This window comes from Colossoma macropomum, unplaced genomic scaffold (assembly GCF_904425465.1).
Source record: "Colossoma macropomum unplaced genomic scaffold, Colossoma_macropomum, whole genome shotgun sequence".
Classification (NCBI taxonomy): Eukaryota; Metazoa; Chordata; class Actinopteri; order Characiformes; family Serrasalmidae; genus Colossoma; species Colossoma macropomum.
Window position 1 is genome coordinate 6,611,155 of NW_023494799.1, and position 26,909 is coordinate 6,638,063.

At 37.9% G+C, this 26,909-nt stretch overlaps 1 protein-coding gene across 2 annotated transcripts; it reads left to right on the forward strand.

Annotated features, from left to right (window-relative positions):
* The first annotated feature begins 7,011 nt into the window (after positions 1-7,011).
* Positions 7,012-19,496, forward strand: serpinc1 (serpin peptidase inhibitor, clade C (antithrombin), member 1). Of its 2 annotated transcripts, XM_036586563.1 has the most exons (8): positions 7,012-7,169; positions 10,863-11,240; positions 12,642-12,857; positions 12,941-13,078; positions 16,215-16,433; positions 17,397-17,571; positions 17,667-17,731; positions 19,170-19,349. In XM_036586563.1, exons 2-8 carry the CDS (start codon positions 10,869-10,871, stop codon positions 19,347-19,349), a joined length of 1,365 nt encoding a protein of 454 aa, XP_036442456.1. In that variant the 5' UTR covers positions 7,012-7,169; positions 10,863-10,868. The 2 variants fall into 2 exon arrangements, with proteins under 2 accessions (XP_036442456.1, XP_036442457.1); XM_036586564.1 differs by lacking the exon at positions 7,012-7,169 and having other exon boundaries at positions 10,869-11,240; positions 19,170-19,496.
* The last annotated feature ends 7,413 nt before the right edge of the window (positions 19,497-26,909 follow it).

A 26,909-nucleotide genomic window follows, 5' to 3' on the forward strand; every position in this document is an offset into this window, starting at 1 on the left:
GATACATAGATATACAGTGGCGGAGATGAAAGTTTTACAAATTTCGCAACTGTTGAGGTTTGGCTTTATTGCTGTGGCAGAATAGAACCACCGGATCAGCACATCGCCGTGTAGTGGGGGAAAAAAGTAAAAGTTTCTTCAGTACTTGAGGGGAGACCACCCCGTGCCTTGCGCCTTTAGTTGCATCATTAGCCAGTTTGATTATTATGGACTTTCTCAGGCTGCAGTGCGTGGTGAATATTAATCGTGTGTGAATGTCTTTAGGAAAATCGTTCATGCTCAGCTTATTCTCTGTGACCAAGATTCAGGGCTTTGTAGGCCATTTGTAGGTAGTGTACTCTTAAGTTGGGTGTCTCTTTGGTTGTTTCCCCAGTTTTTGATGCCTTTCTACAGGCTTTAATCAGTTTTGTGTGTGTATGTATGTATGTATGTATGCATGTATGTTCTTTAATGTATGTAGGTTCTGTAAATGGGGATTTCACCCATTTTTCAAAATTTCTGCTAGGTGTATATTTAGTATGTAAACAGTCTTTCAGAGTTGTTGTTGTTGTGTCGACAGAAAAATAGTCTGAATTGTTCATGGTCGTGGCGATAGGAATTAGAGGTCCGAAGCATTTAATACTCCCTCACAAAGTTATCTGAAAAAGTTGCTGCCTGAGACAATATTTTAACATTTACATAGATTATTTTGATACATAAGCAAAATACCCCCCAAAGAACAGTTAGTTTCTCAGGTTTATTATACTGTAGACCATTGAATTATGCTGAAATTTTGTAAATTTGGTGAAATCCCCCTTTAAGTCAACCAGTTGATAACTGAGTGCTCAGTACCCTTTCTTACGCGAGGACATGTGAAAAGACATGATGTATTTATACACAGAGTTCCTGTATCCCTTAATGCGGATGAAATATGGGCACTTCGACATGTTGAGTGGTATTGACTATTGACCGGTCAGTGATTGCAGAAGTTTATCTGATTATGAGGTGCAACATTTTATATTTCCGCATCGTTTTTCTACTTAGTAACATAGTGACTCTGTCAATACAAGGTTTATTGACCTTGTTTAATGATGTTTCTAGCAGTTGATGGGTGAACATAAAGGTGGGTTTATCCTGTTTAAACAAGCCATCAGTCCTGGGTCTGGTACCGTACACATTTTTGTTGTTCAGTGGGTCACTTTGGGAAACGACCACATCCAGGCAAGTTCTTTGAGTGTTGTGTTGGAATTTTTATTTTTTTTTCTTGACTGGTTTGAATTTGTTTCTTTACATGAAACGCGGTGATAAGACTAGTCTTTCACTTCGAAGGGCTCCGTACTGAATTATTGCATTCATCAGTCAGTTAACGATTAGCTGTTTTATCTATTGTTGCAAAGCAACATCCACATACATCCTCCTATCAGCCAGTGGGGGAAACATCTTAAAGGGGAATTCCACCAATTTTTTAAAATTTCAACGTAATTAGATGGTCAGGATGTAAACAGTCATTCAGAGTGGTTTGATTTGAAAAGCACTGTTGAGAAACGTGAATCAGTTGTTCACAGTGGTGGTGATAGGAACCAGATGTCTGAAGAAAGCTTGTATAAAAAAACCATCAACATATAAAAACTCAGACACGTGTAGGTTCACTGGTCATTTTGGATAGTAAATAAAATGGCCATCTTTGCACTGTAGACATTGTGACCGCTGGTTCCTGTCACCACCACATTGTCTCCTTAATGAGCCGTTCCATGAGGCCTCTCTGAATTACATCTCACCAAATAATTTCTGAAGAAGCTTGTAAGAAATTGGCAGGATTCTCTTAAATGTAAAAGGGAACCAAATTGTTTACCTGTTCATTTTACTCAAAGTGTCAATGTCGTATTTATATTCAGCCGCAAGTGAAAAAGCCTCAAGTGTCTCTCCTTGGAGGTCTCCCCCCCCCCAATATAGAAATGTAAATGTTGATCATGGATGCTAATAGAAGTGTAAATGTTGATCTCATTTATGTCTAATTTTGATTTTGGACATTTTGTAGATTTTTAATACTGATGTTTCAAACTACTAATGTATAGAAAAACAGAAGAGAGAGGAAAGTAGTGGGTGGTGGGAGGGAGTCCAGTTGGACAGATGAGTATTAGAGTGCACAGTTGGGTCAGGAAAGACTCGTCGCTGACCATGCCTTTCGGAATGGACAGTATGAAGTAGTTTTAGTAGTAGTAGTAGTAGAAGGAAGAAGTTTGCACACCCACACAGGCGTATTTAGCTCATAGCTGTAGGACGGTGTGTTGAAATGGATGATAGCATCCCGATGGGAGTGTTTTGTTTTTGTTTTTGTTTTGTTTTTCTTCTTCTTTGTTGTTCACGCTGAACATGCTTGTTGCTTCCCTTCACATGTTGGTTTGTTTTTTGTGATGTGGGTCTGTTGTTGCATTTATTATTATTGATATTTTAATTGTGAATTTTTTGATCTTGGGAAATGTAATTGCTTTTGATGATTACTCCCAAGTTAGCGCATAAGATTGCTTAAATTAAGGTACATGACTAACTGCAACATGAGTAACAGTATAAGGTTTTTTTTTATTATTATATACTGTATTATACTCCATTAAGGAATGTTTAGGACTATATTTCTCCAAATGTGGATTTAGCTGTTGAACTTTTTTTTTATGTTAAAGAATTCACTGTGTGAAATTTTGGATTGCATTTTTGTATAATACAATTGGTTTTTTCCTTTGGAGGGGAGGGAGGGAAGGAAGGAAGGAGGGTAAATGACTGGATGTTTGAATTAGATAAACCAAGAAAAAGTGAATTATTTAAAAAGTGTAACTTAATGTGTAACAATAATTCTGTACTGGCAGGGATTGTGATTAAATGATATTGTACACCACTGCGGTTTTCTTTTTCTTTTTCCCACCACTAATGCATTCTTAGGGACTAGTTTCCCAGATTAAGCCTAAACCTGAACTAAAAAGGATTTACTGCAGTGTAGTCTAAGATTAGCCTTAATTGATTTCCAGGAAACCACCCCCAAATGTATCCTTTAGCTCTTTCTGAAGAATGCTGACATCTGGCATGTTTAAAAATGGTAAGTTGGGTTTAAATAAAATGGGGTAGTGTAGGAGGCAGGTTATTGACATGACCTAATGACAAAGCTGTTCTTTAATTGTATTTACCTTTCTTCTGATTGTTTAGAAAATATCAGCTGAAATTTGAATAAACAGGAGTTTCTTATAGGGGTCGTTCCTGTCTAAAGCTCAGTTGATACAAACTCAATTCCAAAAAATGACAAAATGGAAAGCAATGATGTGTGAACTGTCATTTACAGGTATTTAATTGAAAAAAAAAAGCTATACAACATTTTACCTTATCAACTCTATTGATTGTTGTAAATAGACACTAATTCCAAATTTGATGCCTTTCTACAGGTAAATAGTCCCAACAGTTGACGAGCATTGGGCTTCATCAACCATTCTTAAAATGAAATCTCTTCTTAAACCCACTTGGGCAGTTTTCATGAAGATTCTGACCAATTCACCAATGTTTTCTTAGTTGGGATTTTTTCTTGGGTAAGAACAGAATCTACACACCTTTTTCAAGAACAAATTTAAGAAAAAAAACTAGGAAGATATGGCTGAATGAGGCCATTGAGGGTCCATAAGATTTACTGAAAGTTTCAGAGAATCTGGGGAAATCTGTGTGTAAAGGGCAAGGCCGAAAACCAATGTTGAATGCCCGTGACCTTCGTCTCTTAGATGGCACTGCATTAAAAACAGAAATGCTCCTGTAATGAATATGACCACCCAGGCTTGGTAATACTTAGAAAAACCCATATCAGTAAACACGGTTCAAGTCTGCATTTAGAAGACATTTATCAACAGCATCCAGAAACGCCGCCGACTTCTCTGGGCTAAAGATCATCTGAGACGAACTGATGCACAGTGGAAATGTGTATTGTGGTCAATAGCCAAGAATCGGACTTTCAAACTTAACATACTCATATACCTAATTTGTTTAATAACATTTGAAGACAAATTAGAGATACGTTTTCAGTATTTCCCCACTTACTGAAGACATCCAAAAAATAGCATTTTAAAAGTAAGGTTTTAGTCTTTTTCCCCGACATTTAGATTTTAGACGTAGGTGGATAAAATTCCTCAGGTGTTGGAAGTAGCTGAAAAGAGAACCACATGCAGATTTAAATCAAGACACTCAACTCCCAAACATTGTAACAATCCATGATCCACCACTATAAAGCCTTTCTGTTGCTGGCTGTGCTACATCACAGAGCAAATTTAACATGTGTTCACATAGCTAGTTTGTGATGCTGCTATGTAGAGCAGTGCTGCATCCAGGGCAAAAGTTCGCAGATAAGAGAACTGATCCGTCCTTAAAAAGAAGTGCAATAAAGCAGGTGCCTTGTGGGTAAGAAAAGAGGAACAGTCTGTATTTTGGCGGAGCTGTGGTTCTAGCCTCTCGGAACAGGATGTTCTAGAAAAGACAAAGAGCGAGAGTCACAGTATTATGCTTCCTTATTCACAGAGTTTGATGTCTGAATGTAAGTATATTTAGGAAAGATACAAATGTGGAAGCCCATTCCTGCCAGGTAGAGGAGGAAAAAAATGATCTGTTCTCTGTTTCTGGCAAAAATGTGTCAAAATATTGACTTACTATCTCAAATTAATGACTTAGTATTAACATATTATCCCAAAGCAATTACTGACTTTCTTGAAATTTAATAACTCATTATCTGACATCATTTGTTCAAGATATTAAAGCTGCATTATGGATGTTTGGATTTGGAGACCTCTCTGGTGGGTATGTGTAATTGCACATGTGTAATTCGCTGGTATCATAATTGGGAAAAGAGTAAAGCAAAGCAGAATCAACGCATGTGCTTTTCACGTAGGGGAAAGTACAGTTGGCTCTCATCTGGTCACACTGGAGATGCGTTTTAGTGAAAAGTGTAAATAGAATCCGGCCAAAGATCCTCCACATATGAACCGGACACGAAACACGTTAATGCAAGGTGTAAACGAGCTCAAAGAGAACTCGGTCAAAACTTGGTGAAGGACTTGTCTTCTGAGGATGTGAGTGAATTATCTACTATCTTCATCAGTACATTGATTTTGCATTTGAGACCTAAACATTAAGCTGGACCTTCTTTTTGAGCCTGTGTGCATGACGTCAATATTTAAAGACTTATAATTGATTTTTTCAGGCTTTACAGGGCGACTCACAGCAGCGCACATTCGCCGTATTTTAGCAGAGCCTGTTTAAGGGGAGCCTGGCCACTTCCTGTTTAACTTGCTATATAAAAACATGACTGCAAAACACCAGAGGGCGCCCTTAGCATGTCCTCAATGAATGGGGGTGAATGAAGCTCATCGGCTAAAAACAAAAAGCTAAAATAGTTTCTAGCCATTTGTCCAGGACCAAAAAGCAAAGACAACTTACCTGGATGTTTCCTTTTATTAAAGCAAATGGGTTCTGAGCAGTAGGACTACTGAGTTCTGATTGGTTGGCATTACTGCTACTGAGTTGTGACTGGTTGGCATTACTGCTACTGAGTTCTAATTGGTTGGCATTACTGCTACTGAGTTCTGATTGGTTGGTGAGCTGCTACTGAGGGCTGGTCGGTTGGCATTACTGCTACTGAGTGCTGATTGGTTGGCATTACTGCTACTGAGTTCTGATTGGTTGGCTGCTGATTGCTTGGCATCACTGCTACTGAGTTCTGATTGGTTGGCATCACTGCTACTGAGTTCTGATTGGTTGGCATTACCGCTACTGAGTTCTGATTGGTTGGCATTACTGCTATGGGGTGCTGATTGGTTGGTGAGCTGATTAGCTCTTTGGCTGAGTGAAGCCAAAACCTGTAGTTTTTGTTTGCCTTTGCTGACATCACCAACAGAACTGGTGGGAGGATCCCAACCCCATCCTCTAGTAAGATCATTCCTCAATTAAATATTGACTCAACGAGAAGTAAACGAACAACCAAAGTTTCCCTTTAGAACTGCGGCGGAACTTCTTAGTACATCCAGCATCTCTCAATACAGGAACTGAAGCTTGTGAGACTCCGTAGACTCTTCTCTTTTTGGACTGTTGTGGTCTAAAAGAAAATGCTAAGCTCTAAACTGAGAGATGTGAAAGCAAAACATAACAGAATGGAATTAAACCCCCCCAAAAAGAGAATTAAATGTAAAGGACTGGAATAGAACCATTAAATAAATAGACTCTTAAGGTGGATTCCACAGATGTTTTCAAAATTTCGGCATAAATAAATCTTTAAGGTGTAAACAAAGTCGTTCAGGGTGGAAATGCTTTCAGAATTGTTCACAGTGGTGGTGATAGGAACCAGACGTCTAAAGCCTGGCGGAGAGGTACATGCAGGGTGTTGCGGGGCAAAATAGTTCCCAAAGAGATGACATTTATTCTGATTTTACAACAATTTTACCAGTATTAACATTAGATTTCTGAATAACTACACACTGATGGTTTTGGACAGTAAATAAAAAGGCTATGTGTTGTAGACATTGTGACCCCTGGTTCCTATCACCACCACTGTAAAGAAAATCTGATTTGCCATATTTCTCTACAGTGAATCATTTCACAACAAACCACTCTGCTTGACTTTGTCTACAGCTTGACAATGCAGTTGTGCTGGAAAATATTGGTGGACTTCCCCTTTAATGAATGTAAACATGAGCAGAAGTAAAAATAGCATTTGAAAATAGACTTCTGGTCATCAAACAGTAAACTAGATGCTTAATTAGTTTCGTCCAGTTACAGAGAGCTTGGTCAACTTCTTCAAACTGATGACATAATATATCAAATGTGGTGAATTTTGTGTAGAACACTTCTTTAGATCTTGGTTCTAGCTATTCTAGTCTGTAATAAAAATCATGGATGTTCTCTTTTGTTGTTTTTCATTCATAAACTGCTGGCAGACTCTGTTTTCCAGTGTGGCCTCATATTTGGTCGTTTACATACTATTAGACAGAGTGAATCTCTTCAGGAGTGGACTAGCAAGACCAAACTGATCAATAGCTCAAAGGTTGAGCTGAGTAAATTGCTCTGCTGCAGTGCTCGGTGGGGCACTGACCTGGTCTGCAGAGCAGTGTCCACTTGCTGTTGTTACAGTGCACAACGCTGCACTACCTTCTAAAAAGGATTTACGGCCACAACAGGTAAGAGGAAATTCATTTCAGTTTGGTTTTATTCGTGTAGCTCTTTTCACAACAGAAAATCGCTTTATAGAAGCACGGCTCCAGCATCTCTACCAGCCGGAGAAACTCATTTTCCAAAATCACTAATGATTATTATGTTGACATTGGATTATTGGCTTTTTTTTCTTTTAACTGACAGTCTTATGTGTACTTGCTGCTGGTCTCATATTGTGTCAGTTTCTTTATATTCCAGAAATGTTTTCTTTCCTTTTTATTCACTTTATCACATGACGTTCATGTTAAAACAGGTCAAATAATATGATTATGATTAAAAAACAAAACAAAACAAAACAGAACATGCTTCCAGTCCTAAAATCTGATTGGCTGAGCCACTCTGGAAGATGTTATAAACCAGTAGAGGCCATGCAGTAACTGTGATATTATCTCAGGTAAGGAGTTCTTGGCATGAGGTGAAGTAGCTTATTCTTTTCTGAACACATAACAGCATAAAACATTTTAACACCGCTGTTATATTTTTAAACGCTTTTGAACTCGAGTTTAAAACGGCGTCTCATGCACCTCCGTGACGTCACTGAGCGCGAACAGCCAATCAATCAACACTCAGTAGCAGTAATGCTAGCGTCCTGCTGCCCAAAACCCGTTTGCTGTAGAAAAAGGAAACATACAGGTAGGTTTTCTTTGCTTTTTTAGTGAAGTACAAACTTCTACTTTTTAAAATTAAAGGAAGGTTCTGGGCAAGAGATTAGGAACTATTTTAACTTTTCATTTTTAACCGTTTAGCTTCATTTACCCCCATACATTGAGGACTCGTTCGCGGGCGCCCTCTGGTGTTTAGCAGTCGTGTTTTTGATACAACGCGGGGAGGAAGAAGAGCCCAGGCTGCTTATAAAGCGGCTCTGACAGTGTGTTGAATGCTTATAGCGTCCTAACCTTATAGAAATGTGGGAAAAAATAAAATTATCGGTGATATTTATTGTTGGGGTACTCGAATGCTTGTGAGCCGATGTTTGTTGCTTAATCAGTCTGTGAACAGAAGCCTGAACCTGATCGCTTCATAGCCCTTATTTATAGCCTACACCAGTTATTCACACTTAAGTCATTTCATTTAGAGTGTTTAATTGGGTTTACACTGACAGTCAGGTAGAGGAAACCATAAAGCAATGTCATTACACACAATGTCTAATGTAGAAATCTGTTTTTAAAGCAGTGCTTCGATAATACTCCCCGTAAGTTCATCATGGGAGCGTTAGCTAGCGTCAAGATTAGCTCAGCGCTATTTGGGATTTTTAGCTTTGTCAGTCTAAATACATAGATATTTTTAGTTCGTAACAGACATGTAGCTAACAGACAATTCAGTTTTTAAGCAATGCTTTATTTAAAGGTCTGAACTTGAAGTCTGTCTTTTATTATTGTCGCATTAGCCTTATGGCCAGTTAGCCAGGCAGAATATGTCCACTTATAAAGAGGATATAAGGTGTAAGCCAGTTAAAGCGAGTCTGTTAGCAGTAAACTAGCAGTTCACCAACTGGTTTGACTTCAGCTCAGATTTGAACTCTTAAGTATTGACCTTTTTCAAGGTGTCATTATGAAGCCAGGTTTTCATGTCTGCTGAAGCTCTGTGTTGTTTATGCTATGCCTGTTTATACTAATCGTCACTCGGCTGTACTGACAGCCTACGACGGCGGTTTAGGGCCACTGTTAATAAAAATAAAAACAGTAGACTTCGAGAATAAAGTCGTAAGCTAATATTTCCAGAAAAAAGTCATACGGTATGATATTTCGAGGATAAAGTCGTAATATCTCGAGATAAAAGTACTTTTTCGAGAAAAATAATTGGGTAAAATTACGACATTAAAGTGGCATTAATACCAGGAAAGGTCGCAATATTGTGGCCAAAGGCTTTGCAAAGGAAAGGCAGCACATCCCCTTGTTAAAGTGATGGGCGGTGAGGAGTTGGTGGACTTGTACTGTCATATCGATTCACCCATAAAGAGACACTCAGTCTCCCTGTCTCTCCTGGCACATCAGCACCAGCCTGTTATTAGTATAAGAAGCGGCTGAGCAGGAAACTGAGTTTATCTAGAGTAAAGAGCCAGACGGAATCGCAGGCAGGGTCGTCTACACGGCTATCGGGGGCTACATCTCCGCGCCATTCAAAGAGGGCATGAAGTTTCACAGACAGTGAGAATGATGATCAAAATGATCCACAGAGAGACAGGAGTGAGGGGAGCTCCGGCGCCAGTACAGCAACCGAGACCCCAACGCGTTATAGCAGCCCCCCTACAGTACAGCAGCCCACTTTATCCTCCAAATATTACGACTTTAGTCTCGAAGGCCCCAAAACGCCGCCGTAGACAACCACAAACTGCACGTTGTCCCAGAAATGCCTCAAGGACATTTAAATGGGACAAAACAATAACTTAAAAAGTAAGCACACTTTCTTAAACTTTGCGAAAAACGGTAAGGACCGACACTTCCGTTCCCTAACTGTCATGTGATATTTCAGCCACAATCTTGAAACACGGTGGTCACGTGAAAAACAAGGTGGATAAATGTAGGTTAGTTCCTTTAGTCAACACACAATCCTAATCCTATTCATAATCCTATCCTGTTCACGAATTAATTTTTTAGATTTTCTATTAATATTAGAATGTAGTGTGCTGCACTACAATCCCCAGCATGCAATGCAACGTGATGTGCGTGTATATATAAATATTGTGTATTTAAACATTTAAAAATTTGAATATATCAGATTATAGCAAAATATTATTATATTATTCAAAAAACGAAATAAAACACAGGTGTTCTTTGGCCCATGGATTTGTTGAGATTGTTATTTTTGTCAGTGGTTGAGTTTGACATCCCTGCTTTACAATATGCTGCCTACTGTTGCTAAGCAGCTGTGGAGGAAGGAGACCTTTCAATCGCCTGTCACTGTATATTGCAGTAACTTCATGAACTTATTAAATTTTATGTCATATAATGATACAAATATCATAACATGACAGTGTTTTAACACAGTAAAGTAGTTTCTGTCTTTATTCACCAAATTAATACCGCAATGATAACGCGTCTTTCCATAGGCACCTCAGTGTGATTGCCTGCGTCGTGTTAGCATCAAGCTAACGGTTCCACACATTCATTTCCACACTTGGTACAGTTCAGATGAAGTCTTTTTCTCTTACATTTGCAGTCAAAGTGTAAGAAAATGTTGCATTTTGGCCCAGCTATGTTTAAAATTGAGCTTTCAACAAATAATGAATCATGTTTCAGAAATTCCAAATCAAACTAGTGTAGTGCTTCATTTTTTGACAAAATGCGGCTTGTTTTTATTTTTTCCTTGTTTTACTTGTAAATATGTCTCACTAAGGAAGCGTGTTAGCTACTATTAAGTGTGTTTAGCCTGTTTTCTTTCAGCCTGTTTGTTAAGAAAATAAGTCGCCAGCCCCTCAGTTTAAACAGAACTGGGGTCTTACTTCATTTATCAGTACTCTCAGTAATAATTAATTGATTGTATTAATGAATACAGAACTCAGTTGTTGTGAGGTGGTCTACAAATTCAAATGGGATTTCAGAACAAAGCAAGTTGTAAAGCTGGTATTAAATCTTACAGGTTTCTGACGCTACATTTCGATCTCCTGAAGAGGTTCTCGTTAAATGTGTAAAGAACATCTTCAAAACTCTTCCCTCTAGATCAGAATGAAGCTGCTGGCCTTTATAGGAGCTCTGTGGATCTTCTCCATCTGCTCAGTTCATGCCATTACAGACATCTGCAGTTCCAAGCCCAAGGACCTGCCCCTGCAGCCAATGTGTGTCTATCGTAACCCAAACGTACATGATGATGCAGAATCACCGACTGAACAGCCCCCCGAGAAGATCCCCGAGTCCACCAACCCCCGAGTATGGGAACTGTCCAATGCCAACGGCCACTTCGCCTTGTCCCTCTTGAAACAGCTTTCTAAGGGCAAGTCTGATGAGGAAAACATCTTCATGTCTCCCCTCAGCATCTCCACAGCTTTTGCTATGACAAAGCTGGGGGCTTGCAATACCACACTGGAGCAGATCATGAAAGTAAGTAGAGAAAATGATTAACTTATCATTTTTTACAATGACAGTGTAGCAACACATTTACACATTTTTCCCTTAATGTGACACAGCCAAGTCATGTTTGGTGCCCAAAATTCACTTTTTTAGTTTTGACTGTTGCTTTAATCTAACTAACAAATAATGGAAACTTATTACCAATTATTATTATGCAAATCTGTCCATTTTTACATTTTGCATTTGAAATTACTTAAATGGGAATTTTCAAAATTCCTACATAATTCAGTCGTCAAGATATGAAAAAGTCAGAGAGTGGTTTGATGTGAAATACTTAATTGTAGAGAAATTTACTGACTGATTTCTTACAGTGGTCGTGATAGGAACCAGGGGTCACAATGTCTACAACACAAATGTAGCCACTTCATTTACTATTCAAAATGGCCATGTCTTTTATATATATTTTTTTTCTTTCAGTTTTGATATATAATGTTGATAAGGGTAAAATAGTAAAATAATAGTAAAGTAGTAAAATAAAATTGCAAAATGAATGGTAAAATACTTAATTGTGGAGAAATTTACTGACTCAGATTTCTTTACAGTGGTGGTGATAGGAACCAGAGGTCACAATGTCTACAACACAAATATAGTCACTTTATTTACTATCCAAAATGACCATGTCTTTTATAGTTTTTTCAATTTTGCTATATAATGTTGGTGGTAAAAGAGTGATAAATAAGGAAAAAAGTTTAGTTTTTTTCCCTGCATAGTCCTCTCAACCATGAAGGGGTTTTAAAAATACATTTTAGGCCAAAACCTAATTGCCAATTGAAAAACAATGCCACGCATCAGGCAGCATATTCATATCCATTTCATATTATATTTTTCTGTGAAGGAGCTTTTAAAGGCATTAAACATTTCAGACATCTGGTTCCTATCACCACCATTGTAAACAATTCTGACTCGCTGAGTTTCTCCAGAACAGAGCATTTCACATCAAGCCTGACCTTGACTGGACTGACCTTGTTTAATCTTAACAAGCTTTTTGTGTGTGGAATTTCCCTTTAAGACTCGATGTTTTGCTCTTTTGTTTTCTCTTACACCCCTGACTGAACTCATTAGCTAACTACGTTAGCATACAATGTCAGAAACCATGTTAGCAAGGCTAATTTAAAATTATGTAACAATTCAACAAAGTTATAAGGCAAGTTTATGATGATTTAGGCAGGTAGGTTACACAGTGCTAATTGGTGGCCATAAGCTTCCATAACTAGGCAGCTACATTAGACTTGTAGCTCCAGACTAAACGAGCAAAGGACACCAAACGTCTTGGCTGATCAGCCACATTTGGGTTACAGGGAAATTTGCGTTAACTTGATTTTTCTCTACAAGAAGCAAAGCTGACTTTCAGCCCCTGCTTTCCACTTGTAGGTGTTTGAGTTTGACACAATAAAGGAGAAGACCTCAGACCAGGTTCACTTCTTCTTTGCTAAGCTGAACTGTCGCCTCTACCGCAAAAAGCACAACACCGTAGAACTGGTCTCAGCCAACCGTTTGTTCGGAGAGAAATCTCTGACTTTCAGCGAGACCTTCCAGAACATCAGTGAAGTGGTCTATGGAGCCAAGCTGTTGCCCCTCAATTTCAAGGTCACCTTCTTAAATGTTCCATAAATCGTAACTCAAATCAAGCCTCTGTCCCTGCATTAATCTGTCTTGGTCACTTCCTTCAGGAGAAACCTGAACTTTCGAGGCAGACGATCAACAAGTGGATCTCTGAGAAGACAAAAGGCAAAATAAACAACACCCTGCCACAGGGCTCGATAGACTCCACTGCTGTACTGGTCTTGGTCAACACCATCTACTTTAAGGTAGGCAAGTCTGTAAGGTAAAGAGGTTCTTAAAGTCAACATGAATGGAAAATCATAATGCATTTTCTCTTTCTGTACCATGATGTGCATGTGGTATCAAAGAGGATCTTTAATTAATATTATTTTTCTCCACCTGCTGATGTGCAGTTACATCAAAACTCAGAAGGTGTTTTAGAGGCGGGGCTAAATTCATCACATTTTGAATAATAATAAATTAATAATTTGATATATTTTGTCTTTTAAATTATATGATGTGATGAATTGTGCTAAACCGGAGCTGACCAGAGACATAAACTAACCAGGTGAATAACGCATTCAGCAGCAGAACAATGATCCAAAGCTTACAAGCAAGCATGTTCTGAACAGCTCAAAAGGCAGAGTCAAAGTCCTGACTTGAATCCCATTGAGATGCTGGGGCAGGACATTAAACGGGCAGTTCATGCTCAAAAACCCTTCAGTGTAGCCGAATTAAAACAATTCAGCAAAGAAGAGGGGACGAGACTTTCTCCACAGTGATGTAAAAGACTCATCACAAGTCATCGCAAATGTTTGATTGCAATCGTTACTGTCAAGGGTGCCACAACCAGCTATTAGGTTTAGGGGGGCAATTACTTTTTCACATGGGTAATATAGGTCTTGAATAAATCTTTATCTTCAATAAAGGGAATGATCATTTCAGAGCTGCATTTTGTGTTTACTTGTGTTGTCTTTATCTTATATTAAAATTAGTTGGATGATCTGAAACATTTAAATGTGGCAAATTAGCAAAAAATAGAAGAAATCGGGAAGGGGGCAAACACTTTTTCACAGCACTGCACTGCTTTCATCCGGCCCACATACCTCTATGAAATGACCACAACAACTTTGTCCGGGTGCCAGAATGTTAACTTGCTTATCTGGTGTTCAGTAAACACAAAATTTTAAGTCAGCAACAAATTATTTTAAAACACATCTGAATTTAATTGCAAGCAAAGTTATTTAGTTAGTGGTGCTCATAGTACTGAGGCAGATTGTGTTGGACTATTTTATTTCAGTTAACCTAAAAATGTTACATTGGCCAACATAATCTGTGCCAGATCTGTTTTAAGACATGTGGGCCAGATAAGCATGTTATAATGTGGGCCACTTTTGGCTCACATGCAGTTTGCCAGTGCCAGCAGTGGGCTAGCAGTGCCTTATGTTTGCCAGAAGTGGCCCACGTCTGCGTGCTATCTGGGTCAGCATTTAAACCAAAACACACCTCTTCACTCTGTGCTTGTACAGTTCCTTCTGTGTCTGAAATCATATACTGAGGTGTCTTGTGTTCCCCTGTAAATTTATAATAATAAAGGTATCTCCTTTTATTGATTTTGTTTATATTGTTTTGGTTACTTTTTCGCTTGTCTCTTTGGTCATGTAATATAAATTTTTATTCTTGTTGTTATTGTTATTTTTTATAATCAAATACAATTATTTTTATTATTATTATTACTGTTATTACTTAGGGACATCCTGATCCAGTTTTTCCCCCAATCCAGTTACAGTACTTTGAGTTAAGTATTGACCGATACCAATACCAATTCAATAAAAAAATACTTAGAAGCTTAATTAGAAGCTTAATAACGGTGCACCATGGCTAGTTTAATCATGTTTAAAAGTGAACTTGAAATCCAACTGGACTTTTTCGTTTGTTGGTTAATATCTCTGGTCATAATAAGCATGATTCATCATATATCATTCAAAAAACTTAACTATTTCTTCACCATAATCTTCCATCAAAATATAACGACTTTTTCCCCGCCTCTTTTTTTATTGCGTCACTGTGCACCAGTGGGTGGAGAAAAATAATATTAACCAATAGTTAAAACAATGGCATTGCATATAAAGGTCACTGTACTTCCGACACACTGCCATCGAAGGGTCCACTTCTGTCTTTTTATACATCATTTTTATGCATCAAATTGTCCAGCAATACACACACACACATCATCTAAACTGCTTATCCTTCTGGGTCGCGGTGGGGTGCTGGAGACTTTCCCGGCTGTCATTGGTCGGAAGGCAGGATACACCCTGGACAGGTCGCCAGTCCATCGCAGGGCAGACAGACAGACAGATATACACATTCACACCTAGGGGCAATTTAGCCTGACTGCATGTTTTTGGACTGTGGGAGGAAACCAGAGAACCCGGAGGAAACCCACACAGACACGGGGAGAGCATGCAAACTCCACACAGAAATGACCCTGGTCGCCTGGCCAGGAATCGAACCCAGGCCATTCTTGCTGTAAGGCGAGAGCGCTACCCACCGTGCCGCCCTTCCAGCAATACAGTGATACAATAAATCGTTAGAAAGCTTGGAATCTCCGGCCTTAATTCCCACAAACCATCTATTATTCACAGCAGTTATGATAATCTCATTGGCAACATAACGCTAGCAAATCTGTGGTTCCTCACCTTGAGATCGTCCAGCAATTTATCCACAGAGACATCATCATCCAATACATGTGGTCTTGATAACATGGCAAGAGTCAGAGATCAGTTTAGAGATCTGTGATTCAGTCAGAAATAAACTCCTCCATTCTAGCCTCTGTTACTCTGTCAGTAATTCATGCAGTTATTCTATTGGGGAAAAAACCTGAGCGTGTTACCTTTCGAATGAGACCAAGATCACGACTGTAGCCCAACGAATGTGGGACAGCGCTCCTTTTACTTTGGGTTTGCTGTTTTAGACAAAAAAGGGGTGACAGATAAGTTGCAGACATATAAAGTGCTTTATTAACTTCTGAAAGCACGCCTCACTGCCGCAGGTCATGGCTCGGTGACAGTGGTGTAAATACAGCACAAAAATATAACAAGGTTCAGAACTGGATTGGACATCATGTAGCAGAGACTTGGTCCATTTGAATATGCCTGGACTGGCTCATATCATCCCTTTTCTCCTTGCAAAATTATATCGTAACTCCTTTTGGCATAAATCATAATTTGAGAAAATCCAATTTTATACAGAAATAAAATCATCACATATTCCTGCCAGAAGCAGGGAGGCGTCTTCTTTTTCTACTTGGCAGAAATGGGCCTCCATATATAACACAAGCCAATGAACAGATGCTTCGAGTATGTTTTCAATAAGCAGGTTTTCTGTTCTTTTGCATTGCAGGGCCAGTGGAAAAATAAGTTTGACAAAGCTGATGTTATGTCATCACAATTCCACATCAGTGAGTCACACACGTGCCCTGTGCAAATGATGTACAAGGAGGCCAAATACAGGTACGGAAAGTTCCCAGAGGACAAAGTGAAGGTGCTTGAGCTGCCCTACAATGGAGGGGGGATTTCCATGGTGCTGGTGTTGCCCATTAAAGACACTAAGCTGTCCGAGGTATGATTTTCTAACTCCGTAGGTCCCAGTCGTATCCACATGCACAGCACTACACTAGCACTCCTGACTGGAGTAATTAGCTCCTTACAATAACACTGATTAGCTTCATGAAAGACTAATGTAGCTAATGAATAACGGAAGCTCAGCAGCCGTTAGCGTTCGGCAAATTTGTCCATTTTTATAGACAACAGTTTATCATAGAGTGCCAGAAACCACACAAATAAGATTATTTGATAGGGCCCATTTCCTTTTTTTTTTGCATTTTATTATTTTTTTTACTTTTTTAATGATGTTCATGTCAGTTTATGTCCCAAAAATATAAATATATACATATTCATATACATAATGCATTTTTACATTACCATTTTTCAACCTCTCTTATCCCTTAGAATTAAACGGGCTGTTTTGTTTCTGTGCCTTTTAAGGCTGGTATATGTAAATGACCTCTGTTCTGATTGGCTGCCCTGTATTGTAAAAGCAGTCTGGGTTGAGACACGCTTTATAACTTCAATGGGAATGGGCGGGGCTAAACTGCTGTAGGTTGATAGGGCGGATATATGTTAACGTGTTGGCCTTTGTGACATCACAAAGACAAATTCAAAATTTTGCAGCTTTGCTTTCATATATATTGTATAGAAGTGAGTGAACAGTATGTTTTGAAACTTTAATGTTTACATACTACACCAAACTTGTATTTAAAAAAAGTGAGGAAAATTCATTTTTGAAATAGCTTTCTGTGCACTTTTTGTGTTTTCTCCCATATCTCTAATTGAAACAATTAGCATATCACCACCGTTATTGTTGTATTAGAGCAGCGACAATGCAAACGTGCACTGTACAACGGCCCAAAGAGAACTAGTGAGAACACTGAGAACTAGTGTTCTAAGTGACGTCTCTAATGTAAACTATTAAACTGTTTTCTTCTGTCTCTGTATTTCTAACTTTTATATCTATTTAATAAAGGTGGCGACAAGTCTAACCCTTAAGAAACTCACTGGTTGGTTGACCGCCATGGCTGAAACAACAGTGGCTGTGCAGATCCCCCGTTTCCGCATCGAGGACAGCTTCAGCCTCAAAGAGAAGCTGCAGGATATGGGCCTAGAGCATCTTTTCAGTGCAGAGCACGCCAGTCTGCCAGGTAGACCTCCATTCGTCTGCTTTCAGAAGCTGATATGCAGCTGTGGTTCAATAAAAACAAAGTTCAGTGATGTCATCGTCTGCACTGTTTTTCAGGCATAGTGGAGGATGTCAGCAATGGCATTTACATTTCTGATGCCTACCACAAGGCTTTCCTTGAAGTAAGTTCCTGTTTCATCCTGAGTAGAACAGTGGTAAAGTGTTTTTCTCATGGTTCACTGTAGGTGTATTATAGATGTTTAACTTAAGTTCAACTCTAACCCTAAAGTTACAGCAGCGATCTTCGAACCCAGAACATGAATCCAGTCCTGTATTTTACAATCACTGGTAGAGCTGTAACTGACTGACCATCTACTGTCTACCAGTAATCACTCAATGTGCATTCAAGGTCTGGAGGACTTCTGCCTGAAAAAGAAGTGTTTTTCAACCTAATCTCTAAAGGTTTCATTTGCACCAGTTCTTGACCACTGCCAATGATTTTGGCACAAAAAGTAAAAGAACAGAAAACAGACTTAAAGCACATCATGGATACGGTTTCCACCAAGTAGGTGGAAAATAAACAAGGAAAACTTTTTTCCCCTCTCTGTTTTTGGCACTGCAAAAAGTCCAGATTTATGACTTTTCATCTCAATAATGGCTTATTTTCTTGTTTTTCCACTTATGTTGAAATAATGATTTATTGTCTTAAAAGTTTGTTTTGAATCAAATAAAATAACTATTATTTCAACATAAGCCAGGATTTAAATGTCAGAAACCCAAGAAAATCTCATTATCGTAACATCAGAATTTCAAGAAAATAATTATTGTAATACATTAAAAATTCAAGAAAATCTCAATATCGTAACAAAATTTTAAGGAAATAATTCATTATTGTAACAGAGGTCAGGATTTCAAGAAAAAAATCATAATTGTAACACATTCACATATCAAGAAAATAAATCATTATTGTAACATCAAATATTCAGTAAAATACATCAATATTCTAACTAGTCAAAATTTTAAGAAAAAAAAAATCATTATTGTAACACAGGTCAGGATTTCAAGAATATAAGTAACTATTGTAAGACATCAAAAATTCAATACGTCAATACTGTAAAAATTAAGAAAAGTATTATTGTGCGTCAAAAGTTTGAAAAAATAGGTCATTGCCGTATCGTCAAAAATTCAAGAAAAATCAATATTTATTGCAACATGAGCCAAAATGTGAGATATTAAAAAAGCCATTTTTTTGGCCATACTGCTGCCAGAAACAGAGACGGGACAAAACCTTTTGTTTCTGGCAGAAACAAGTTTTTCTACAGAATAAAAGTCGATGGGAAGGTGTTTTAAGTATGTTTCAGGTAGAGAGGTCTTCACAGGGAAACTTAACAAATCATTACCTGTATTATCTGCAGATTAGACTCAACGTCATAAACCTAATCCTAACCCAAATTCTGTTGATTAAAGTTTCACCAGTTAACAGTTTGGTTGCATAGTTGGTTTTAAATAATGTGAGCAAAAAAAAGTTTCTACATCAGTACAAACGGTGTAACTCAGACAGCTTTGTTGTGGTCAGTGAATCAGTGCTGGTGTGTAACGGGAGCTCGGCTGATGTTACAGGTGAACGAGGAGGGCAGCGAGGCGGCGGCTGCCACGGCTGTTGTAGCCCTCGGACGCTCCCTCAACCTGAATCGCGAGAATTTCACCGCCAATCGGCCGTTCCTGCTCTTCATCCGAGAGTCCACCATCAACACCCTCATCTTCTCTGGCCGCATCTCCAACCCCTGCGAAAGCAGCTAAAGCAGCTCGTTCCTTACACTCGGGACCGAGTGGAGGAAGAGCAGAGCGAGGAGCAACATCTGATGATGTTTTTCATTTTCATCCATCAGACATGATGGTGCTCTTTTTTCATTACTCATTACAAATAAACAAAAACATTCGCAAAAATGGCCATTTAATGCACGTTAATGCAAGTGAACCTGGTGCTCAAAGTGCTTATACATGCAGTCGTTTGCAAAAGTTTGGGTCAAATGAGGTTTTGTTGATTTTCTAGGTGAAAATTAGTGAACATATCCTCTACAGAGAAATTAGCATATTTGGGGGAAAAAAAAAAAAAATCTGTTGCCTGTGCAAAGTTATGGCACATATTATATTTTGGCAAATAAATAGAAATTGTGCACTAAAATATTTTAAATTTTTCTATATGACTGTACATGATAAAAATAAATAAGTTTAAAAAAATAAAAATAATCAGGAAACAGATGCACTAATTTAGACACAATAGGATTAAAACAGGTTTATTTTCCATATTAGAAATTTGGGTTTAGCAGTATCACACAATATGGGCTTTTTTATAATTAGACATTTATAGAACATTGTAACAAATCCTTCACAGTTGACACTTAAAGTGCTTCATTTCCTTTTAGGAGAATGGACTCAAAACCTGTCTGCTAGTGAGGAAAAAAAAGAAACAGTGGTTGTGAAAAGAACCATTCACATTATAAATCGCTAATAATCACACGTATCTTTGTACCATTTTAAAAGGGAGTTTAAAATCACTGATTTGCGATACTTCTCTTACATTATATTACTTTGGGAGATTTAACAATTAATATTCTGGTTATTTGAATAAATGTCTAACAATTTAAATATAAGCGTAATTTTTTATACACTAGGTATAGTTTGGGATTTTTTTTTAAACTTAATCCAGAGTAAAATACCTATTCAAAAAGGTAAAAATGTCATGTATGCTTAAAAGTGATCAACATCTCATAAGACACACATGGAAATAACTTTATACACTATATTGCTTTTGGGACATAAACAATATAGCAAGACAAAGATAAGATAAAAGGTCATTATTTTGGCATTTATCGGTGCAAATTTAGATGACAAACATTCTAATGAACAGATTCATGTTTGGCCATCACAAAAGACATGCAAATTAACAAGTAACATTTCTACTTTTCTGAGTGTATATCTTTTTTTTTTTTGTCATTTTCTTGTTCAAAGACTTTCTGAGGCAAAATATAATGAAACCAAAACAAACGTTTGATGCAGTCACGCAATTGTTTGCTAATTCAAATCAAACAAATGACGATTACAAAAAGGTTTGCATTAGACTTTTCTAGTATGTTCCCTGTACAAAATATTCTGCTCCAGAGGGACTTTGATGAGACAAGACTGAACAAATCTGAAGATATGGCTCAGTACTGTCATTCAGTGTTCCCAAAAAAATAAAAACAAACAAACAAAAAAAAACTACTTAGAGACATGCAACTGAAAACTCTTCACAAGCTTACTGTGACGAAAAAGACCGAGATACTGAGGTAAGTGTGGTAAGTTGTGAGTGAGGAGTATTAAAATATTTCACCACATTTTCCAAAAGAATCACTGACTTACAATTATTAACCATTAAAGGACACTTTGATTTCTTACGCCTTTAATCGTCTTCCACCGATTTTTCTAAATTTCTGCATAATTAAACGGTCAAGATCCCATGTGTCAAACACAAGATCAGGCCCGCCACACAATCCTATATGGCCTGCAAAGGTATTTTAATTTTCTATTAATATTAACCCGTTTCACAACGTACTACAGTCTTAATGAACCTGCAGTAAAGAAAAGATGCCAGGTGTCTAGTTAAAGCAAATAGGTAGGTTTAAAAGACTGAGCTCCTGGGGACATTTAAATTTTGAATACTTTGAGTGTCCATGTAATATTTCAAGGTGTCTGTATTTTACTGTTGAAGTTTTTGCATATTTTGAATAAACAATGGGCAGTTTGGGTTACAGCACAACATTAATTAAAAATAAGACGAGACTTTTTAATATGTCTCTCTTACTGGTTGAGTTTGACACCCCTGTTCAAGTTGTACAAGGTCATTCAGAGTGGCTTAGTGAAATGCTCCATTCTAGAGAACCCATCAGGATTCTTCACTGTGGTGTTGATGGGAACCAGACGACCGCAGAGTGCCTGATGTCTGAGACTCTGTCTTATAAAAGTTTCGAGAATCAATGTATTTTTTTTAATAATGCAGAAATTTTGCAAAATCGGTGGAATTCCCCTTTGAGGTTCTAGTTAGAAACTTGCTCTGTAACTTGGCAACCTTTCAAAATCGGTAGTAAACAGAATACTATAGTGTCAGTTCAGCTCCACAGCTTATCTACACATCAGTTGGAACATGAGGTGAAACCACACTTGGAAAGTAATTTCAAACAGTTCGCTTTGTAAAATCCGACCGTAGAAACTACGTGGGGTGTGTAACACTGTGGTACGCTAATACAGAACGCTTGTTCAGTCAATGCCGTTTATCCGCAGTAGCTGTATTGATTATTAAAAACTTTTCAATAGTACTATTATTTACATCATAACACATTTATTCTATGTTATTAAAGCTTTAAAAGCATTCAAAAAAGGCAGAAAGATAAACAGGAAGGACAGTTTCCCCAAAAGCGCTGCAGGATCGTCATTTGAGCAAATGTCACTTTGAATAGTAACGGTTAAGACGATCAGTGCTTTTGGGTAACTGGGACGAGATCATGTTGACCGGTCAGAGATCAGGACTGATTAGGGGTGAGCAATAGGATGAGTTGTCGTTAAGGTGGTGAATGACTTTTCTGGGCATGTTGTGGAGACGCCAGTACTCGGAGAACACTGAACTGCATGTTTCATTTCAAAGACAGCATTATTAGTCCTGTTTATTTGGATTTAGTGCAGTGCAGAATGCAAAACGCTGAATAAAAAGCATCGTAATCATAGTTTTTATAGTATATTTTTACTATAAATCTAATGGGTTCTCTTTTGTCTATTTCATCTCATCAACCCTCAAAAATCCTGAATATTATGATGCATATCGTGTATCTGTCTTGAAGTAGGGATGTAACAGTACAACTAGGGATGCACATTTTGGTAAATTCTTTGGACCAATAACCGACCGTCACTAGTTGGCTTTTAACCTAAAAAGCCTAAAATTAAAGACGCACCCCATCCAAATATCAGTTATAAGACAAAAACTTCCAGTCTGACTGACTGAGCTTTGCTTGAGGCCGTAAAATACTTTGTTTCTGATATACGCAGAACTGCATTCTGGATTAAAGCACCAAGATATTAAATTTGTTCCTTTATGAACTGTTGAACCTTGTACTGATAGGTGGGGTCAGGCATAAGCGCATATGTGAAGTCGTATTAAACATACCCAACATAAGAACTCAGAACCGAAGGGCTGATAACTGTGTTCATAATTATACAGTCCTATCCAAAAGTTTGAACACCCCAGGTCAAATGACATGTTGATTTTCTAAGTGAAAATAAGTCACATCATCTAGAGACACTTCTGTACATTTTAATGCACAATTAATGCTTATTTGCTGGGTTGAACATATGGGGGTGGGGGGAGGGCATTAAATATGGCCTGTGCACACATTATGGCACATTTTATATTTCATGTTTTATTTTTTCCATTATGTTACACACAGCAAGAGAAGGTGCACTAAAATGTGCAGAATAATATTCTAGATTTAATTTGTTCTTTATGGAACAATCGTTTGACCAGGGGTGCCAGAACTTTTGCATACAATCGTATGACCAAAAATGGAAAAGTTGACAAAATGACTGGCATATCTCACTTTAGAACAAAACCTCATATTTCCATTTTTGTCATTTTTCAGTTTTTGACATAATTTGAAAAGACCTGTTGCCCTTTATATTGTGTGTAAATTTCATGATGAACGGACCGAAAGAAACGGCCCAAAATGACTTGGAAAAAAGTCTGGTTCCATTGACTTACATTAAAAGTGAAGTATGTTTCCTTCTCCTGTAAAGTTACCATTTTGGAGATACGAGGTTTTGTTCTGACAGCAGTGATATAATGATCAGATACTAAAAGTTCTATATTCTAAACTTCTATTTATCACTATATCTACCACTCAATTTCAGCCCAGGGGGAAACCAACATACCTGCTATGACATGTTTATCTCACTGTCTATCAAAGAACATAAACAATTCTGTCTTTTCACTTTGCTTCTGATATGGTACACTGTTGTAGCTGTGCTACTGTCGTCTCGAACGGAAGTGCTCCTGACCACCACCAATTTTAGCTTTCATGTTTTAGTAGGTCTGCCTAGCAGAACCCAATTGCCTCTTGCCCACTTTTGCGCATTTATAAGATTTTATGTTAACCCGCCTATTTAAATAGGAACTGCTTTTTACTGAAAATGAAATAAAATTAATTCAGCGTTTCCTCAACTCATAGTAATTGCCAGTTAGTGGTTAATTGGTTATTCATTTACATCCCTTAATACAAAATATAGTAGCTCATTGCATTGTATCTTGTTCTTATTCTTAGTTATATTTATCTTATCAAAAACTGTCTCGAACTGAGACACCACTGTCTTTTGAATTCTGAGAATCACAATATATCACAATACATTTTCCATACTGCCCACCCCTAGAACAGATATGCACAAAGCGTTAATGTACGGGACGTATTCGTTAGCCCTAAACTCCAAATCATACATTTTTTTCTTTTGTAATTCCATAACACACTTGGAATGCTTAATATCTGACGTAGATCCCTTGCTTTCGCATTGTACTGAACAGTAAAATAAAAGCAAACAATACATATATATTTGATATAGATATTCCATCACCATCACCTCACTATTGGCCAACATCAAACAGGCCTATGCCCTTCACCTTTAAAAAAACAAACAAACAAAAGATCTTATTTCATAGTTTTCATAATATTGTTTCATACTCAGTTATGATTACGATGGGAATAAAGTCTTAATCTATCTTGGCTGTTCTCATGAGGTCGCACTGGAGTAAAAACAAACCTGCAACATCAGCATGCTTTTACATTGACCTGGCTTCAGTAATATACACTGACGCAGAAATGACAGTTTTTTTTTGTTGCTACCGCTTCTGAGGCATAGGTATTTACACTGAGTCGAGGAGATGTTCGTGTTTTTCTCTTATTTTTTGTGTTTTTCTTTTTTTTTTTTTTTGCTGCACTTCTGAAGTGAAGTTAACCGTAAGCTCTACGGCTCACGCTGAACGGCCTGGTATGGAAACAAAGGTAAACATCCAGAGTGAACACAAAGTTCCTGATATTTGTAAAAGGTGTTGACCTGTGTTCACGCAAGCCAAGAAACAAACCAAACGAAGGAGGAAAAAAAATAAAAAATAAAAAAATAAAAATAAAAAAGGTAAAAGTCTGAAAAGTCCTGACCTGTATTCATAAGAGGTGCGTTCCATTGTAAATATCAGTAGCTGTTTCTCTTCTCGTTCCTTAGGGAAACAAAGGGTCACAACTGTGTGTGATTCACAGCCTAAAAAAAACAATAATAAAAAACAAAACCAACCAAAACCCATCCTCCATAACAGCCTAACAAAGTTTTTTTTTTCCTTTTCCATCATCTTAGACACTGCATCTTATTTTTTTTTTACAGATACAAATTTGTCTATATATGCATAAGTGATATTTAGTAGATATTTTAAAGAAAACAACGTCCGCCCGCCCACTCTTTAGAAGTGCCGGATGTAATCTCTTTTTTCAAATCCTCGTCTTCCACCTAGTGTCAGAGGTATAGCATCTATGATACATTTCCTTTGGTTCCCGAGAGCTCCTGTCATTAAATCCGTTAAATCATAGCACCAGCTGGAAACATCTGTTCTTGAGTCGAGAGGGGAAAAACCCGCCGGACCCCATGTTTAAAGTGCTCTCCTCTCTGATAATGGGAAATCCTAAAACTCACAGTCATTCCGTGGCATTTCCGCAAATAAAACTTCCCCATCCGTCCCACGCACGCGCAGCATAGCACGGACGACTGCGGTGCGTGTCCTGCTTTTGGTTCGGCTCCGACTCCAATTTTCTTTGACGTGCCGCAACAGAACAAAACAAAGGCTAAAGGCTAAAAACCCACAAAAACAACCTGCTCCCTTCAGCTCTAACAAACCAGACAGAGCAACAGAGCAGGTCAGAGAGACAGTTCACTTATTAAAAAAAAGGAGAAAAAAAAAAAAAAAAAAAAAAAACAGTTAAAACGTACAAAAAAAAAAAGGAGAAAAAAAATAAAAACATTGTGAAATTGAGCTGAGTGCATCCACCAATCTGTATGTAACAGATCTGTATTGCGTAGTGATGAGTGAGAGGTAACTGAGTGGTACTGTAGCTTATCTGAGGTTGAAGACTTTCCTGTTTTCTATATTACTGTATTAACATTCAGCAGCTGGTTTTGGAGTATGGAAAATGTACAAAAATTAAAAAAAGGAAAAAAAAAAAAGGCCATAACAGGGAAGATTACAAATAAACAAACAAACAAACAAGCAATCATTGCTATCTTTTTTGTCCTCTATTTTCCCACATGGCATTATCAGCCTAACCACTGAGTAAGTTAATATCACTTAATGCGACTGTTAATTACGTTAACCTGAACAGTTCAACGGCTAATGATCTCTTTTTTCGGCCTATCCACTAATCGCAAACATAAGAATTTATGACAAGCCAAGTTGGCACAATAAACAAATTAGGAATCTGACGCGAGATCAGACCTGAGGGGGCCCTAACACACAACAGAACCCGTTTTTCTAGCCTAGCTAGAGCTGGGGAGCAGTAGCAGCGTCAAACCCCAGGCTAATCTATTAAGATTGTCTCAAGGCAAAGTGACAGAGGACTGGAACATCCTCTTTTTTTTCCATAATCACCATCTGGCACAGAGAAGTTTGGCAATTTTAACACAATTTGACCAAATCATAACTACAACATCTTTTTTTGTCCTGAATTCTGAAGCTTCACTGTTCAGTTGTACAAAAAATATAAAAAAACTGTAACATATAAAAGACAGGAAAGGCAAAAACAGAAACAAACAGAAATCACTGCATCCAGTGGTGTGTGAGGTTGTTGGAGTGTGGCTTATCTTCATTTTTGTTGACGTTTACGGTTCAGTTTGTACGGTGAAGGTAGATGCGGTTTAAAGCGCAGATATTTCATAAATACCTAAAGAACACTAGTATTCTCTAGTTTTTCTAGCAAACTGGTCTTTGCATTTGTTTTGTTGTCTCGTTTTCTAGAATTGAAAGAAAAAACAAAAAGAAAAAAAATATGATAAAAGACCCACCGTTTGTGTAGGTAGTGAGCCAGATTCAGCTGAACCCCCCCTCCCCATTTTTTGTTTTGTTACATCCATTATTGTATTCACTGACAGCAGCTTTCCAAGCAGTCAGAGAGCCAGTTGATGCCCTCTGCACGTGCTCAGTGCGAACGGTGGGACGCAGGAAAAACTTCCCGTTTTAATCTCCGTGCCCACCATCACTACCAACCCCCCCTACCCCGTTCCCCCCACCTCCACTGAGCCCCT

Excerpts from the sequence above, each read along its gene's own strand:
- serpinc1 (XM_036586563.1), top strand. The coding sequence starts at position 10,869 with ATGAAGCTGCTGGCCTTTATAGGAGCTCTGTGGATCTTCTCCATCTGC. Across the intron at positions 11,241-12,641 it reads CACTGGAGCAGATCATGAAA|GTGTTTGAGTTTGACACAAT; the intron begins GTAAGTAGAGAA and ends TTCCACTTGTAG. Across the intron at positions 12,858-12,940 it reads TGTTGCCCCTCAATTTCAAG|GAGAAACCTGAACTTTCGAG; the intron begins GTCACCTTCTTA and ends CACTTCCTTCAG.